This window comes from Enhydra lutris, unplaced genomic scaffold (assembly GCF_002288905.1).
Source record: "Enhydra lutris kenyoni isolate GAN:26980312 unplaced genomic scaffold, ASM228890v2 scaffoldscaffold2, whole genome shotgun sequence".
NCBI classification, from domain to species: domain Eukaryota; kingdom Metazoa; phylum Chordata; class Mammalia; order Carnivora; family Mustelidae; genus Enhydra; species Enhydra lutris.
In genome coordinates, this window is record NW_019154086.1 from 69,634,366 (window position 1) to 69,654,134 (window position 19,769).

The 19,769-nt window shown below is 32.9% G+C and overlaps 1 protein-coding gene across 2 annotated transcripts in view; it reads right to left on the minus strand.

The window, feature by feature from the left end:
• LOC111148333 (EPH receptor A6) overlaps nucleotides 1-19,769 on the minus strand; it is an 874,015-nt gene that overhangs the window by 684,184 nt on the left and 170,062 nt on the right. For both annotated transcript variants that reach the window (XM_022504851.1, XM_022504843.1), the window contains exon 3: nucleotides 13,939-14,602. In XM_022504851.1, the coding sequence (XP_022360559.1) occupies nucleotides 13,939-14,602 (664 nt within the window). The remainder of the gene's footprint in view (nucleotides 1-13,938; nucleotides 14,603-19,769) is intronic.

The following is a 19,769-nucleotide window of genomic DNA, read 5'->3' on the forward strand; positions in this document are numbered from 1 at the left end:
TCATCTTTAAGTTTTAGCAAGCACCCTTATCCTGAGTGATTGATAAACTAACCTTTTTTGTGTGTGTATCTACAGATCATGCATTCTTTCTTAGAAAGAGCAGAACACCTCTGTACAACCCCCAGGCACTAAGGAACCAGACCCCCTTGCAAACCTCCAAGCAAGTCTGTAGTTAGCACAATTGAGTCAGTACATAATCAAGAGATGTTATAGACTGCTGTACTCCCTTCATTGATTAACTACTCTAAACTCCTTAAAAAAAACCCTCGGCCAGAAAGAAACCTCTGTAGTTGGACTTTGGCCCTCTCCCCAGGTGGCCAGCCTCCTGAATAAAACTCATATTCCTTTTCAGTCAAAATCCTTTTCCTAAGCATTGGCTTTTCAAATGAAGGGCAGATGAACTTGGGTTTTCGTAACAAAAAGAACAAGTTTGATAAATTTATTTATATTTCTCAGGGATACACTAATCTGCCTATAGGAAAGAGGTTTGCAAACGTTATCGGTAAAACAAAAAAAATATTTTAGGTTTATGGGCCATATGGTATCTGAAGCAACTACTTAACTCTGTTCTTACAACTTAAAAGCAGTGACAGACAATATAAATGAACAGTCTTGGCTGTTCTCCAAAAAACTTTATTTACAAAATTGGGTTGGGATGGCAAGCAGGCTATAGTTTGCCAACTCCTGCTACAGGGTATTGCATGATACTGACAGAGTCTCAGTTGACCAGACTTTTAGTCAGGCTCCTTTAAGACCTCTGCTTAATTAGACCCAACTATGGGCTTTGTTTCTGTTCACACAGTCTAGTTTTAGCAAGAAGTCTTAAGTTTAGAGAGAATTCTTTAACCTCAATATTTGGCCATTTCCTTATCTCCTTATGATACCTCATCATGCTAGTCTGCATTAGCAAGAATCCTACATATCAGTTCAGCTGGAATCATCCCTTACCTTGGATATTTCCTCTTAGTAATTTTCCATCCACTGACCCCCAACACTATTACTTGGCTATAAATTTCCACTTTTCTTTGTTTAATTCGTATTTGAGCTCAATTCCTCTCCTCTACTGCAAAACTCCTTTATAGTAGTCCCCCTTAATAAAGTCTGCCTTATAGTTACTTAATAAGTGTCTGATATTTTTTCTTTAACAATATCAAAATAATCTAAGATTTTCCTTTGATTGGCCAAATTTCATGTTTAATACCTAGATGATGCCTTCTTAAAAAACAAATGAAAAAAACAATTTTGGCTGTACAGTCTCAACCTTTCATACTTTAGTAATGTTTCTCTTTGCCTTTTTTAAAATCCTCCAAAAATTGTTTCATCACAATTGTGAATTTCTATGAAAATTCTAATTTGTATCTTACAAATTAGCATCTTCTAGTTGTAACTTTGCCTTAGGTTTCATTTTATTGCAACAAGAAATTCTCTGTGGGACTGCTATTCCCATAGATTTCCTAAACTAAGGTACAGTGGAGGTTAATTATGCACATTCTAAAGATAGATTACCTCAACAGTTAAGGTAACTATTCCGGGACTTAGTAAGAAGTAGTAATGTGTGCCCTACACCTAAATCATTATTGCTCTACACTCCCCAATCTCAACCCCTATTAAGTAAGAATCACTGTATTAAATAACCCATCTATTTTCCCCATTAATGAATTCTATTTTACCACAGATTGAACTATTTCATGTAATTTAGTCTATTTTTTTCCCTTTCTACCTGGTACCACTGACAAATATTTTTCTTTGGGAGTTAATACTACATATTTTAAATACTTTCCCTTGAATAGATTTTAATATCTGCCGGGGTTCTTGCTCACCTTTACTGTTCTTTTCAAATAAACCATGTGTCATTCCATTTGTTATTTCATATAAAATTTATAACTCTTTCTATGAGTTCAAAGTGACTAAAACAATAAGAATTCTCAGTGTGGTTTGTTAGTAATTCTAAATTAACATTTATACCTTCCAAATATTTAAGTTTCTCATCCAGGAACACAGTTTCTCATCCAAGAATTGTTCTGTTCTTTACATCACTCAAAACACATTTGTACTTCATTGATTAGACAGAATATCCTTTTGCCAATGTTTTAAAAATTTAAGAAGAATGTACAACTCAACATTAAAGTAATAATGCATCAAGACTACATAACATTATTGAATCAAAGGTGGGTCTTCTAAGGAGCTATATTATTATATCTCATAAATAGGTTTATAAAGAATTTTACAGTTACCTCAATAGAAGCCAAAGAACTTTTAAAAAATTTAGCAACCATCATGAATAAAAATATTACCTAATTAATGTATGCTATTTACAGAATACTTTTGGAAAGTACACAATTAAATACAGTATTTCATATGCATAGCAAATCTGTTCACATTAAGCAATCTGTAATTACTTATAAATATAGCCACACATAATTAAGCTTTAAGAAGAGTACGCTCTTGGTCATAATGCAATTAGTAAATTAACAAAAAAATCTCTAGGAAAGCTCTCACATAATCCAAAGTCATTGCCATTTCAAAGTTATACCGATTAAAATATTTATAATTAATTTTATTAAAAATATTTAATTGGTTAACATAGAGCTAAATACTATAAGCTTTTTCACTGTGGTATGGTTAAAAATAACCCAACCTGAATTGTAGCTAACCTTTAAAACAGGAATAGAAATAAAACAAAGAAATTAGGGTATTAGTCATTTTAATAAAAAGACAAAAAAAAAATACAGTGATTCTATTTAAAGAATTCTATCCAAAACAATGTTTGTTTATCTCTGTCCAAAGAAACAGTTTGAATCTTTCAAGAGGTTTTCATGACTTTTTATAGCAGTCACTTTGATGCTGTCAAATAATAGGAATAAATATTGCTTTCTCCTTGTCCACTGTTGAAGATAAAGCAGAGCTTGTTTTTATACTCCCAGAGTTCCCATCAATTTGGTACTGCATGCTTCTTTATATGGTGATAGTCCTTGTATATAGCAACTGGCAATTGGAAATCTTCATCCCTTTAAATTTATCACCACTCTACAGTTCTCTGTAAAACTGAGACTAAATACTATATTCCTTATCTATTGGAACTCATTCTGAAAACAGATAGTTTGTCTCAAGCTCAGACTGAAAATAATAACTGGTTATCAAAGTTTATTGTTCATACAGAATCACTATGGGAAGCTATATCTATTACTGAATTTTTCTACTATATAGTATTATATGTAAAAAAGGAAAAAAAAACAAGTAAAATAAAAGAATTACTTCTTCAAGGCTATGTACATAATTGAGAACACCAGTTATCTATTTAATTCTAAGACATTATTTCAAAGGACTCAAAAATGTTAAGGATGTCCCCTAATGTCATCACAATGTGTATTTGAATTTATAACTAACTCCCAGGTAACTTTAGTAACTATTATTATAAATAAAATCAAGAATGCTTTTCTCACAAAGGATCACAAGTTATCTTAAACCAAAGTAAACATATTAGATGTATTTATATCGGATAACTTTTTCTTCTACTTTGTTTCACCCATTCCTTTTTTCTGTATCAGGTTTTTCCTTTGATGCTTGTTTTTCTTAGAATTATGTTGTCCTTTGAAATACACTTCCCTAGAGCTTAAATATGTAAATATCTGAAAATGCAAATTACTACACTTTTGTTCATATGGAGAATACAGTCAATCATACCTCTATAGTTCCAAAGCCAGCTATGAATATATAATGAAAAAATTTATAACATAAAATTATTCTCAAATTTTAAGATGTATGGCATTATAATTTTACTATTTATAGTTCTTATGATGCTTGGAATATGATTTAGTATGAATTATATACAGATTTAATAAATACAATATTTTGTTATTATATTGTATTTGTATAAAATGAAAAGTGAGCTCTTTCTCTTCTCTGGTAAAATTCTGTCATTATGTCTTCAATGTACTACTACATAAATTTCACTGGGAGGTTTATCCTGAATGTTCTCTGCTGCTATTTGTGGATGCTATGTAGAAATAATCACCCCCTTCTTTAAAATAGTTGAATCCTATTTTTTTCCATGAAAAAAAAAAAGGGTTTGGATGTATGCAAGTAACTTTTCTTTCTTTTTTTTTTTTTTAAAGATTTTATTTATTTATTTGAGAGAGAGAGTGCAGGAGTACAAGCAGGAGGGAGGGGCAGGGGGAGAGGGAGAAGTAGACTCCTTGCTGTGGAGGGAGCCTATGCAGACTTGATCCCAGGACCTGAGATCAAGACCTGAGCCCAAGGCAGATGCTTAACCAACTGAGCCACCCCAGAGTAACTTTTCTTGTAATGTTTAATTTCATATGATTAGCTTAGTTTTTATTTGGTTTGATGTAACTCTGTTACATAGCTTACATACTGCTTATCTGTTGATAAAAAATTCCTGATTATATGTACTGGACATTATAGCTTAATAGTAAATCTCACACTAAAAAGCTTTTACTCTATAGAATATATAATTTTTACAAGTGTGGCAAATGTGGGAAAATTATGTCACTTCTATGCCAAAACTTTTAAGAAAAAGGTATGCACTCTATATGTTCTCCTTCTTCCACTCATTGGATACAGATAACTATAAAGCCATTTGTAATAATGAAGCAACAAGTGGAAACCATAGAATTCTACAAAGCAGTCAACAACCAGGAACACTTCGGATTCTAATATAAATGAAAAATAAACTACATGTGAAGGTTCTAGAATTTAGAATTTTATCTTTTCAGCTTGTAAATATACATATATATTCTCTTAAAAATATACAGCTTCTTCAATTGGGATATACCCAAAACAAAAACTTAAAACATGTAGTATTAGCTTAACAGTCAGAAGCCAAATGATATGTAAAACTGTAATATGAAACTAGACTGATAGAAACCTACATTATACAGTCCTAACTTTCTTGGTAAAATTATATCTGCAATTACTTGGAAAGCAGGTAAGTGCTAATTTCTTTGTGTTGAATGAAACTTGATGCATCTAACCAGCTACTTCCAGGAACAGATGAGCTCAAGGAATACTAGCTGGGTTGAAAACTTAAAAAAAAAAAAAAAAGGAATAGAAGAGTATAGAACATTGTGTTTTCGGGATTATAAAAAGATGATTCTTGCCTCTTAGAATGGAGACAAAACTAAGAAAAGAACATCGTGAGTACCAAAAATAGATTAAGACATCCTAGTTAAACCAAGAGAGTCAGCTCTGTGTCTAAGATCTATCCACCCCTATTTTATAATGACTTCAATTTAGTTGCCATTAAGTTGAGAGAAGCTCATGAATAAAGAGGCAAATAGATACATTAATAGATAAGACACACTTGAAAACTAAGTCAAAGAAAGGACTTTGGGTGTGGACTTCTGTGTGTAGTTTTGGCACATGGAATTGACAAATAGATTAAAAAGCTACTTTGTGTTTTAGGAAATTTTATTGCCAACAAATCGGGAGTCTGGTCTAAATCGGAGCCTATAGCTATAAAATGGTCCTCAAGCTCTCAAAACAGATTATCATAAAAGTATGAGAGCTGTTCAGCCACCAATAACTACTTCAGAAGTTGTCAGGATGGTAAAAGAAGCTCACAGATAGTGGAGTCAATGGCCATCCAGAACAATGGGTAAGTGTCTCAATGAATTTAGTGTCATATCTGTTCCGAGGTTGTGCACAATGCCTGCCCATTATTGCTATGGCTGTGTTTATTCTCCTTTCTTAAGGGGAGTTTTCTATTTATTTCAAACACTGTATATTTTAGGTTAGGGTAGGTGGAATTTCTTTCAATCTGTGCCTCACCAGTCAACAAGAAGACCTATTTGAACCTGGTGGAGAAAAATCTGTATCACCAGATATATGAGGATGAGCACATATGTTTTGTGGGTGCAATGCAAACTATTACAGAGATCACTAAGTAGCTACAAAAATTGGGACTTCCTCTTCCATGACAGAGAATCATTGTTGGAAAGTGACTACTACTGAGCCAGGGACAGCATTTAACATCTTACCCCTATTTGCAGCTGATTGTGACCATATAACTAGTTCTTACTGCTGGTATGTGGGAAAAATGATGTGTCTCTTCATATATGAGCTGGTTAAAAAGCACATGTGCCTTCTCTAATCTCCTTTTACAATTTCTTTTTTTTTTTTTTTTTTTAAAGATTTTATTTATTTATTTGACAGAGAGAGATCACAAGTAGACAGAGAGGCAGGCAGAGAGAGAGAGAGAGAGGGAAGCAGGCTCCCTGCTGAGCAGAGAGCCCGATGCGGGACTCGATCCCAGGACCCTGAGATCATGACCTGAGCCGAAGGCAGCGGCTTAACCCACTGAGCCACCCAGGTGCCCTCCTTTTACAATTTCTGAGCTGGATGCAGGTAACACAGATAACACAGATAACAACTCTGAAGAGATGGTTGGTCTACTAAATGCAAGAAGCCTGGATCCCTGAATCATTGTCAACAAGGAATAACAACATGAATTCTTTGGTAAATTTATTAGTGCCCTTAAGTTTGCTCTATATAAGGCCTCAGGGAGCAGAATTAATGCAACTACAAAACTTCCAAATTAAAAAATAAAAGATACCGAAACAGAAAACAAGTCAGACTATAAGTAACAATTCCAAAATACATACACAATTGACACTAATGCTTAAAAATACAGCCAATGCATAAGATCAGGAAACTAATTTAGACCAGATTGATTTAAAAATTAATTATAGTGTTATTAAGAGCCATGAGAATAAAATAACATCTATAAAAGAGAAAAATCATAAAATACACCAGGCAGAATTTTTTTTTAAAGCAGGAAATGAAAAAAAAAATGAATAGCAAAAAACAGTGAAGATAAAAATAACTCAATAGATGAAATAAACTTAACTAGATGTAGTCAGAGTGAAAATTCATAACCTGGACATTAGTGCTAATGTTAAAGTATTTAAAAAAATCAGACACAAAGAGGATAGTATTCCAAGTCTCTAACAAATATATAATAGGTATTCTAGAAATAGAGAAAAATGTAACACATACGCAGGCTTTCTTAGTTTAAAAAAATGCGAATCAGGAAAAAATAAAGGCATACCAGTTACATCATAATGTAACTGAAGACCAAACGTATGAAACCTATAATCTCACAAGTAATGAAAATGAGAAGAACATTAGCAACTATAGTTTTAGTAGATTCTCATGGACGGGGAAATAATATTTTCAGAATGTTGAGGAAAAATAACAACTACCTAGTCTTCCATACCCAAATAAACAATCTTTGAAAAAGGAGGTTAAAATAAAGATATTTTTAGATATCCACTAAATAAAGAGTTTAAATACTTACAGTACCTTATCAAAAGATCTATCAACAAATATACTTCAGCAAATAGCATGGTAAACCCAGGTAACAGGAGATAACTAGAAAAAATAGTAAGCATAAAAACTTAATATATCCTGATGTATCTAAGTGTTGACTTTATAAATCTCTTAATTTTGTTTCTTTAAAAGGTAGAATTAAGTTTCAAAACTGGTAGCAATTTCAATGGGCGGCATGGCATACCACATTTAAATAGTGAATAGAGATGCTAAATAATTTTATCTTCTTTTTGAAATATTTGTGTTAAGAAAGTATTTTTCTTAATTAAGGACAGCCTCTATAGAAATACAAGTTGTAGCATTCAAGACAGGAGAGAGTAAAATAGATACTAAAATTGAAGTTAAAATTTGGTTAAAATAATGTACCAAAAAAGATTGTTTCAAGCCGGTTGATGTTTTAGCCTATTTTTAAAATTGTGACGAAGAACAAAATATAATTATTTAACTTTACTCTTTCTTGGAAATAATACCTTCTATTTTTAGACTCCTTGGAGCTTCTTGATTTCATATTCTTCTCAACCTGGATGAAAGTCGGGAATTGCTTCATGAAAAAGCAGCTTTATTTGGAATTGAAGGTTACATTGTAAGAGTTTATATTTAGTTTTGAGTACCTTTAGAAAGTGAAAATACTATTTGGGCCAGTAAGTATGCCCTTTTATTCTGATCCCAATCTCACCTTTTAGCTTTCCATCATATCCTCAAACCCCTTTATTTAATGCCAGCAAATCTTGGTGTCTCAAAATTTCTTTATGATCTCTGCTTCCACAATCATCTCTGATAACATGATTAGACAGAAGACCATAAACACAGAGCATAAATGTTTCTGAACTGCAGCAGAGGACAGAGCCATGAAGCCTTTAATAACAACACTCTTCAGGAGCTCAAATCAATAGCTATGTCACCAAAGGCCCTGTACATCTCATTCACCTCTGTGAACAATAACGCAACGGTTTGAGAACTGCCACCATCCTTTCCTCCTGAATTTTAAAGCAGCATTAGAGAAAAATAAATAAATAAAAGCATATACCTAAGAAAGAGGAAGAGTTTTTAAAAATCCTCAATATTTCAAAACTTTTATTTTTCCACAGTCAAGTGTTATTTTGTTAAATTATATCATGTGATCCTTAAAGGCTTGAAGAATATATCCTTGCAGTACATATGTATATATGTGTGTATATATATTCCCAGCAGATATAAAAACCCAAACTCTGTTACCTCTGAGTACAAGTGCCACTTTGTCTTAATGAGATTTATTTTAAATTAATATCCAAGAGGAATTTATTAGAAATTCAAGTCACTTCAAAATTCACAACTGAACAAAAATTGCATTCATTTATCATGTTGTTTCCAATTTTTTCTTCCATATGGTTAAAGAATTCTTAGATATATACAGTAAAATACTATTCGATGTAAATTAATGCTTTATGAATCAACATTTTTTTTAATTCAAACCCTTCATGGAATAAATTAAGACAATTAAAACAATAAAATCTAACATCAATATGCCCAAATATGATAATTTTAATTATAAACCTATGAGATAAAATTAAAATAGTTATGAAAAATAAATTGAGATTTGAGCCAAGAAAAAAAAATGCTTATTATATATAACAGAATAAACTAAATTAGTGTTTGGTTTTAAATTTTAGCATATCTGCTTAATGTACTATTTATGTCTATTTAAAGCTGACTGATAGCAAGAATAAGAGAACCTCACCCTTTAGGTTTCTAGAATTTGTATTTAGATATGCCTTCACAATACTATAGAGAAATGAATCACATGTTCTAAGACTCAGTAGTACAACTTTTAGAATAAAATATAATGATAAATTATTTATATACAAAGAAATACAAATTACTCCTAACAAATTGATAGTATGAGTAAATATAGATAAATTCTATTTAAACCAGCTTATTTTGTTTTCCTTACATAGCAGATCAAGAGTTCTCAAATCCATTTAAAGTAAATTATCAAAATCCCTAAAACCTCATTAAATGTTTCATATTTCTTATATTCTACATCAAGGTTCCAGATAAGTCCATATATTTTTCCATTATTCTCAGTAGCCTGAATTTCAGAATAGATGTACAGATACTGTTCTAATTGTGTTCACATCAAATTCCAAAAAACAAACATGGACAAAAAGGACCTAATGAATGATTAATTACTTAGGGCTCTGCTAAACTGGTGAATAGGCAGGAAAAGTTAAATCTTCAAGATAAGGGTATGGATGCCTGGAATGAGGAAATGAAAGAGAAACAAAAAGAGAAAATTGAGGAACAGGGGAAAAAAAATGGAATAGGGAGGGAAAACACAAAGAAAATATATTTAGGCTTTAGTTCTTGGTCTAGTATCAATTACTGAGTGACTCTGAGTAATAAAATTCTGTTCTCAGTAATTTAGCATCCTATTTATATTTATAAAATGTGGATAAAGATATCTTTTTAAAGATTTTGTTTATTCATTTGAGAGAGAAAGAGCGAGTAAGAGCGCATAAGCAGGGGGAGTGACAGAGAGGGAGGGAGAAGCAGGCTTCCTGCTGAGCAGGGAGCCTAATGCAGGGCTCCATCCCAGAACCCTGGGATCATGACCTGAGCAGAAGGCAGAAGTTTAACCAACTGAGCCACCCAAGTGCCCCAGGATAAAGACATTTCTTAGGGCTTTCCAGATCTAAAGCAACCAGATCTACTGCAAGCCTCCTGAAGAAAACATTCCTATTTCACAGAAATGAGAATAAACAGAGCACTCTGTAGGTGTACCAATAGTGTCTGCCTTTAATTACTAAGGAGATCTTGGTTCTCAGTGCCTTATGATCATTCCTATCAATAAATTTCTTACTCTTAATTGCACACGTTTTTAAAATACTCCTCCTTTATCTGGCAGCCCTGGTGAAACAGACATACAAACAGTTCCTGTAAATAAGGAGGATGAAAATAAATAAATAGAAGGGAAGGAAGAGAGGGAGGAAGGAAGGAATGGGATGACTCAGAGGGCCAAACCCGAGAACCGCAGAATGAAATGAAGAACCACAGAGAACCAATCCCAGAGGGTAGAACTGGGATCCAATTAAAGAACATTCCCTGCCTTCATGATAAGAGATCCAGACAACTTTCAGCTGGATTTCAGAATCACAGTGGACGAGTGATTGCTGTGTTCCCAGCTCTTAGGAATGGGAGAATCTTTCACAATTATCCTGTCCCTATCCCATGTACACTGTGTGTGAGGAACAATAACTTATCTTTTTAGTTCTTAGTTGTCCAGGTCAAGAGGAACTTGAGCTATGAAGCTTCATTTACATCTGGACCTGATTTTTAATGATGCTCTTCTGTTGAAACATGATCCCATAATGGAATAAATGTTTGGGAGGATGTGGGGTTTTGTGCATGAAGGAGGGGCATTATATGAGAATCCAGAGTGGACTGTGGTATACTGTCACACTGGCAGCTCTCTATAAAAATACTTCCTAGTATTCATCCACTTGTAGAGTATCTCCCCTCATATAGTCACTATTTATTTGGCCATGTGAAAAACTCCCTCTTAAGGCAGCCACGGTACTGTAAAATATATTAGACTAGATTCTTAAATGATGAGACACCATAGACAATGAAACTCTGGAAGAGGAGTGGTCATCTTAGACATTCTAGCTCTGATCAACCTCACAGATGGATTCAGCTGCATTAGTGATCTTTGCTTACCCTAAAACAAAAGAACTACCCAGTTGAGCCCTAAGAAATAATAAAATAGGATGGTTTTAAGCTAGTAAGTTTTGCGTTCTTTTATCTCAGTAACAATAGAAAACTAAAACATACCACTTACCAAAATGCTTAACAGATAAGTAGTTACTCAGAAATATAAATAGCTCAAATAAATTAGGTGTTCTAACAAAACAGACCACAGGAATGATACAGAGGTGCTGTTTTTCCTTCTCCAATTACACACACACACACACACACACACACACACACACATATCTCACATTACATATGTGACCATATACTATTTGAGCTATGATTTTATTCATGTAAGTTCTAATTAACTGGCCATTGAGCTTACATGTAATTCAAATATTTTGTTGTGAAATAAGTTGTTGACAGATGGCAATAGAATCTGATAAAAATTATCAAAAGGAAATAAAGAAGCAATGCAAAACATCAAAAACAGACACTTAAATAAGTATTCTCAAATGGAGACTGGTAGGGCAAGTAGGGGTAGTGCAAGATACCTCTTTCTAAAAATGAGGTCTCTACATCCACTCCAGCTTCCCCTGCATTTGTAAATAGCAACTTGTTGTATTAAATTGGAACCAAGCAGATGCGCGTGTTTTTATTAGTTCTCCATATACTTTATCATGAGTTGATTAGAACCACTACTTTATTTATGGATAAGGAAACTGTGATTTCAAAGCTAATAAGCCATGGATTTAGAAGTCAAGCTTAATTCTTCCAATTTCTGCCATCCACTATAAGGAGATGATGAACATTTATATTGTACCCACTCTTTCATGTTTCTACAATCAAATAAATTTTAAAAAGATAACAAGCCATAAAGATAGATGACTCTACCAGTAGCTCTATACAGTCTGATAATGATTATCATTTGTCCAAAATCATCTTTACCCAACAAATGAAAGAATTTTAAGGCATATAAATAAAAATGAAATTCACAGAGTAAACATATTAAGAAAAAACCTCTAGCCATCAGTAATTGTCACTACCTCTTATTCTATGATTAATGACATAAAATATAAATATTTAATAAAAGCTAATCACACAAGTCCTAAGAATTATTCTTTGCATATTTTAAATTCTTTAGCCATACATTGATCAATGATTGTCCAGCATTGACCTAATTTCAAATGTGGTAAAACTACATGGTTAGCATTGTGTAATGTTTTATCCTCAGCTCTTGTTATCCTCTTTATCCTACTGATTATGCTAATATTTCTTTAGCTTACTTTCCAGTGTATAGAAACATTTTAGAAAGCCCCGTCAAAGAATAATTTCTGACTATTCCATTCTAAATCCTTGTTACGGGTGAATAAAAATTTTAATTCTATCTATATTGGTAAACGTCAATGAAAGATCTTTTAACAATTAAATAGTGGAGGAAAGCTGGTTCATGCTTTATAAAAATTATACTACAGATTCTATGCAAATATTAATATTTTTAAACAACCAAACATAACCATCATTGGAAACTCGAGTAAGTTTCCACATTCAAGAGCCCAAGTGTTTTATAAATAGATAAAACCTTTAAAAATTCACATGTATTTTTCATGATCTTTACGTGCATATGAGTATATTTTTTCTTATTTTTCTTATTTATTATTTAACCTTTTTAAAGAACTTGAATATAGCAGCAACAAAGAAGTCAATAAATTCAATATGGCACTACAGAAAACAAACTTATAAACCACCTACCATTAAAAAGGAAATATCTGTATTGTGTTCCTATTTCTCAAGTCATAATTTTATTTCTATATTTGTGTTTTGATTACAAGTCCTAAATCCAAACACAATTGATGTATAATATCTTTATGTAAAATGTTTTGAACTTCTAAATGTATAAATTTATTTGATTAGTAAGTCCCACAAAATGATTCACATATAAAGAAACAAATCTTCCATCTTGAAAATTATAGGTATTTTATTATCATAACAATGTGAAAGGTATGGTTCTAAACCCAATTAGCATTGTGTTGTGTTAATATTTCCTGACAGATATTACACAATTACTACTATTACAACAACTAAAAAGTAATTTGTTATATGGCAGGAAATTGTACTTACTAGTAGCAAAAGATAGGGGCACCTGGATGGCACAGTCTGTTAAGTGTCCAACTCTCAGTTTCCGCTCAGATAGTGATCTCAGGATCCAGGATGGTAACTGTCTCTCCCTCTTCCTTTGCCCCTCCCTGCCACACATGTGTGTATGAGTGTGTGTGTGTGTGTGTGTGTGTGTGCATGTGCATGCATGCATGCGTTCTCACTCTCTCAAATAAATAAGTCTTTAAAAAAATAGTAGCAAAAGAAAAATTAAGATCTGACACAGTCAGTATTCAATCACCAAACACATAACATCTGCATAAACTATTCCGTATGCTTTTGAAACATATATGTGAATTCCTCACTTATTTAAATATAACTTCATCTTATCTAGATACTATTCAATTACACAATTAAACATGAAAGAAATCATTGTTTTCAAACTATCTTTAAATGACACATTCTCTATAGGTCATCAAACATGAAAGCTGAGCAAATGTCCATTTTGAATCCCTTTTGTTTTTTGTTCCTGCTATTGATGTTGTTTTACTTTAAAAAATTAGGTGATTATAGCCATTCATATGGCTTAACCATTTCCTCAATATGGAGAAACACTTGTCATGGTATACAATTTATTATACATTTTCATATACACTTTCTGGGAGGAAAAAAATAAACTATGTTATAGTCCATAATTTCTTCTACAATCAATTCTGCCAATAATAGCATTTGAAAATGTATTATTTGAAAATAAATGTAAAACAAATTTACCTGTTTAAAATGTCACTTAAATGCATGATAAATTGAGTGTTTCATTCTTACCGTGACAAGAACCTTCGATTTCTTCATATCCTGTACTGCAGATACACCTTCCAAGGGGAACCAGCCAATCTCCATCAGCTCCACAATATAGTTTAGGAGTATCACGCTCTTCTGCACTCTTCACACAAGAGCCCCTTACTTCAACCAAAGAAGAAGAATCAACCCTTGGGATGGTGTCAGGAAACATAGCCAAGTTTCGAACAGTGAAGGGGCACTTTTTGTAGAATACACGGACTGAGACCAGGGCAATGCATGCCCCAATGTCTTGAAAAGCCAGATAAAATCCTTTCCTTTCTATAGGCCCCACCTCACGAATTTCCGTGTTTAGTTTCAGGATACGATCACCCAAATCCATCTGGGTAAAACTTTCATCAGCAGCAATTGTGTCAATCTTTGTATACTGGCTTGGCTTGAATTTAATTCCGTGGGACTCATCTGATTCCACATAATACAGATTAAATGTTTCTTTGCAAGTCCCCAAAACCCATGGGATGCTGTTACAATCCCTCAATGTAAACTTCATTTCCACATAAATTTTCTGAGCTGCATCACGGGAGATCCAGTTCGTACGAAGCCAGTTGTTTTGGTTTGGTTCCATTACATTGCACACCTGGTACGTATGAATGGGCCTATTGTGTTCATCCATTTCAGTGATAGCATCCCACTGCAAAAAGAAAAAAATTGAAATGATTATAAAACCACAGGGGGTTAAACAGATATGATTACTTCCAAAATTTTGTTTGAGCAAAGAAACATAAATAAAAAGGATAGAAATGAAAGTATTCAAAGCAACAATGCAGAAGTATTTTAGCCATAAACCTCTAGTTAAGAGTATAGGTTCTGGACATACCATCTGCCCTGGTGTGAACCATGCTTTCCTAAATATTAGTTGTATGACCAAGGGCTACTTACTTTCACCTCTTGTTTCCTTAATTGTAAAATGGAGCTGATAATAGTACATGTTTCATAGGGTTGTTGTCAGGCATAATTTACTTAATATACGTAAAGCAAATAAATAGTTCCTGGTATACTGTATGAAGTAAAATGACACCCACTATATGATTAAAGAAATAGACTGATGACACACATACGGTGGTTACCCACCTGCCTCCATATCCAATTTGCCACAAAGTGACATATATTTAGCAGTATTCAATTAAATATTTGCATGTCTATCTGACATGCCATAGATTTATTCAAGAAATACTTATGAGACACTATTCTGGACACCAGGAATATAGCAGCAAACCAGCTGAACCCTACTTTTTGGGAGCTTACTTCAAGTGAGGAGAGACGATAAAACCTGTAAATAAGTCAGCTGAAAAATATGCTTGGAAGTACAATGGGGAAAATTAAGGCAAGGAGATGGAGAAGAGGGTTGACATTTTAAATCAGGTGGCCAGAAAACGCCTTACTGAGGTGGTGACGTTCAAGTGATGTCTTGGAGGTAAGAGTGAACCTTGCCAAGAGGAAATAGTAAGTACAAATACCCTTAGTTAGGAGTATACAGATGTATCTTAGGAACAGTATGAATGGGCACTAGACACACACTACCTAACAGGACAGAAAAGAGAAAGAACAAAAATAGAGCCTTTATAAGCTTTTTAAGCACTTTAGCTTTCACTCTGAAGGCATCACTGCATTATCTTCACTTCTACATGTGGACTTTGAGCATTCTGCCATTTATTTGCATAGAAAAACTGTTTATCCTTTTTTACAAATTTAATAAAAATCCCAAGAATCTTGATATAAACTGGTATTGTTCGTATTTACACATCTAAATATTAATTACAAATTACAAATTGAGAATGTTATTGTATTTTATTTGTTTAGTAACAGTGATAATTTTCAATAGATTTAAAAAAAAAAGTCTGGTAATTTTATAACCTTTTTGAGAAAACATGCCAGTCATCATAGTTTCTCATTTCTATTTAAGTATCCTGGAAACAATAAACTATTTTCTATAGTGATTAAGTACTTTATTTCTTAATATCATACTTCAGTGATTTATAATAAGATTATTTAACACACCCTGTTTGCAGTTTCTTACCTTAATTGGCTATAGAGAGTCACTTAATCAAGACTAGTTGAATTTCAATTAGCAGTTTCCAATAGAATAGCTACTTTCTTCAGTCTATAGGACAGTAACGATGCTAACCACTTTCCGTATCTACTGTACAATTCTACAAAGAAATAATTTATCTTATCATGCAATCTTAAAAATAATCTGCATCTAAAAATTTTGTTTATAAGCTTCTAACTTGAACTTAATAGTATATTTTCCAGGAGAAACAGTAAGTTCCTTTGGAACTGTGGATATAATTTTGCAAAACACCCTTGATAAACATAAGAGTTATCCAATAATCTCATAAAGATACATGCAATTATCCATCTTAATGTTTTTCATCCTAGTGATCATAGGTCTTATCTGACTTTTACATTTAAGTTTAAGGCAAACCAACACTATCATATCTCATTTTAAAGGCAAACTAACCATTCAGAATATAAGCAGTGAAACAAGATGCAAATAATAAAATCTATAAACTAATGAAATCAGTATCCAAAATTATAAGGATTTCACCCATTGGAGAAACTCTGAGGTACTTAACCAAGGATTATTCTAATTTTGGAAAATTTTCTAATCAGAAGTGATTTTGTTTCTCAGGAAATGCATATAATTAATTATGGTCTACTCTCCCACATAGAAGTATGGAACTATATTCTCAATAAATTTTATTTGAATAATTATATTTTGACACCTTCACAGTACACCCCTTCATATTAATAAAAAATATTAACCATGCTCATTACAACCAATTCTCCCAAAATATGAGATTTAACTAAAATGTCAAAAATTGCCTCTTGTGACAAAAAAAATTCTGCTCATTTCGTATCTTTTTTAAAAAATGTGTGTGTTTGGGGGAAAATGTTTTTGATGGAAAGAAAGGTCAGAAATGTGAATAATATAACATACATTCACTGAATAAAAAGTTATCTGAACCAAGGGATGAAGAAATGACAAAAGATACACAGAGAATGAGAAATGTGGTTCTTCTCAAAGACACTCCATAAAGATTCTTAATAAAATGGTGCATCATTTTCTTGGTTAAATTTGTGATACTCAATGGTCAGTAGCATTTCTTCTCTCTTTAATTAAAAAAAAAAAGTCAGAATTATTTGGTTACCAAAATAGATAAAAGAGATCAAATGTTAAAGTTCATCTTATCCAAAAATATGGAAAGCAACTAAAATTAGATTTTAAAATTGAATTTGACTAATCAAAAAAGAATATCAATTCAATATTGGTATAAGATCTAAAAGACTATGAATTTTACAAAAATATTAAAATAAGCAGATGCAGAGATAGTATTATATTGTAATCATAATATAGCCTTCAGAAATATTGCATATACACAGTTATATTTTCATTTACACAGTTCCATAAACTTTTTGCTATAATTTTTAAGTATTAAAATAAATAAGGCCTCTTAAATTGTGGCGTACTCCATAAGAATGGGAATATGAGGGCTCACAGATCAGATGTCTAAATATGTTAAAATGATAAGACATTCTTTAAATCAGATCAAATTCTAAGTATGTTCTCTTTGTCTACATTGCAAAGATACCTTCATAAAACCATGGAAGGTCAGGTTCAAATTTAAAACACTTGGCCTTTAGGGGTCCCTGGGTGGCTCAGTGGGTTAAAGCCTCTGCCTTCAGCTCAGGTCATGATCTCAGGTCCTGGGATCAAGCCCTGCATCGAGCATGCTTACCCCTCTCTCTCTGCCTGCCTCTCTGCCTACTTGTGATCTCTGTCAAATAAATAAATAAAATCTTAAAAACAAAACAAAACAAAAACACTTGGCCTTTGAAAAAACTAACTTTTGGTACTACATCAAAATAAAAAGCTTCTGCACAGAAACAACCAACAGAAATAAAAGACAACTTACTGAACAGGAGAAATCATTTGCAAATGACCTATCTGATAAAGGGTTAGTATCCAAAATATATTTAAGAAATATATGCATCTCAACACCAAAAAAAACCCAAATAATCCAAATAAGCAGAAGACTTGACCAGACATTTCTCTGAAGAAGACATACAAATGACTAACAGACACATGAAAAGATGTTCAACATCACTTGTCATTGGAGAGATACAAATGAAATATCATCTCACACCTGTCAGAATGGCTAAAATAAAAAACACAAAAACAACAAGTGTTGGTGAGGATGAAGAGAAAGGGGAACATTTTTGTACTGTTGGTGGGAATGCAAACTGGTGCAGCCACTGTGGAAAACAGTATGGAGGTTCCTCAAAAAATTAAAGAGAACTACCCTACGATCCAGTAATTTCACTACTGGGAATTCACCCAAAGAACATGCAAACACTAATTTGAAGAGATATATATACCCCTATGTTTATTGCAACATTATTTACAATAGTCAAACTAAAGAAGCAACCCGTGTCTCTCAATAGCTAAATGGATATAGATATGGTATATACATACAATGCAATATTATTCAGCCTTAAGAAAGAATGAAATCTTTCCATTTGCAACAACATGAACGGAGTTAGAGAGTATAATGCTAAATGAAACAAGCCAGTCGGAGAAAGACGAATACCATATGATTCTACTTATATGTGGAATCTAAGAAACAAAACAAATGAACAAAGAGCAGGGGAAAGGGGAAGAAAGCCAACTTAAAAACAGACTCTTCACTATAGAGAACAAACTGATGGTTACTAGAAGGGAGGTGAGTAGGGGGTTGGGTGAAATAAGTGAAGGGAAGTAAGAGTACTCAATCTTGATGAGCACTGAGTAATGTATGGAACTGTGGAATTACTATATTGAATACCTAAAATTAATGTAATACTGTATGTTATCTATACTGGAATTAAAATTTAAAAATTTTAAATGTAAGATTTAAAAAATCAAATAAATTACTTGTCCTTTGAGTTTTATGTTAGCGTGTGTAGCTCATAAAGAGACAGCCCTTAACCTTAGTCCCACTTCTATTTCCTTCCCTGATTCTAGCTCTATCCCATGTCATGAAAGGCTTAACAGATGCACATATATGAGCATCCCAGCCCTAATGTCAAGCTGTGCCCTTCCCTGCCACAAAAAGCTGCCAATTTTGGCCCTTCCATCAACCTAGGTTGAACATACCAGGGGCACAGTACAACCACTGGAGGACGGAGCCAAATAAGTGATGAAGTTCTTTAAAGAGTTTAGATCTACACTTTCCTTCTGTGCAACACTGTGGGTCAGACCCCAGAATTTCTTGGTCAGATGGCTTTAAGTTTTCTTTTAAGGAGAAGAATGAATACCAATTAATATGTAAGACTAGTCTATATGCACACACTTTTTAGCAACTATAACCCTGCACCACCTATGTTCAATGGGTAGAAGTTTTCGCCCCTATGTAAAACAAACACATAATTATACTGTAACTGTGAAGTACTTAGATGTACATATTCCCCAGCTACTGCAGAAACAAGATGAAAATCTGTATCAAACCTGTTATTAATTCTGTTATTAAGTCAGTCAACTCTGTCAGCTGCTTGCTTTTACCTAATAGGTACTGAACCCAAAATACTCTGACTCCTTAATTTCATGCTTTTTAAAATACTTTTATATAGGACTTAAAATACCAACATAAAACAGTTTACTAACACATAATGTATAAAAGAGCTCTGTATTGCCAAAATTAAACCACATATGCTTCTGCAGAGTAGAATATCTTGAAAATTGTATCCATTCTTCTGGCCTGGATGAGTAGAATGGAGAGTTTCTTCTGTCCCATGGTAGTTTTGTGAGTCCTTTCTTT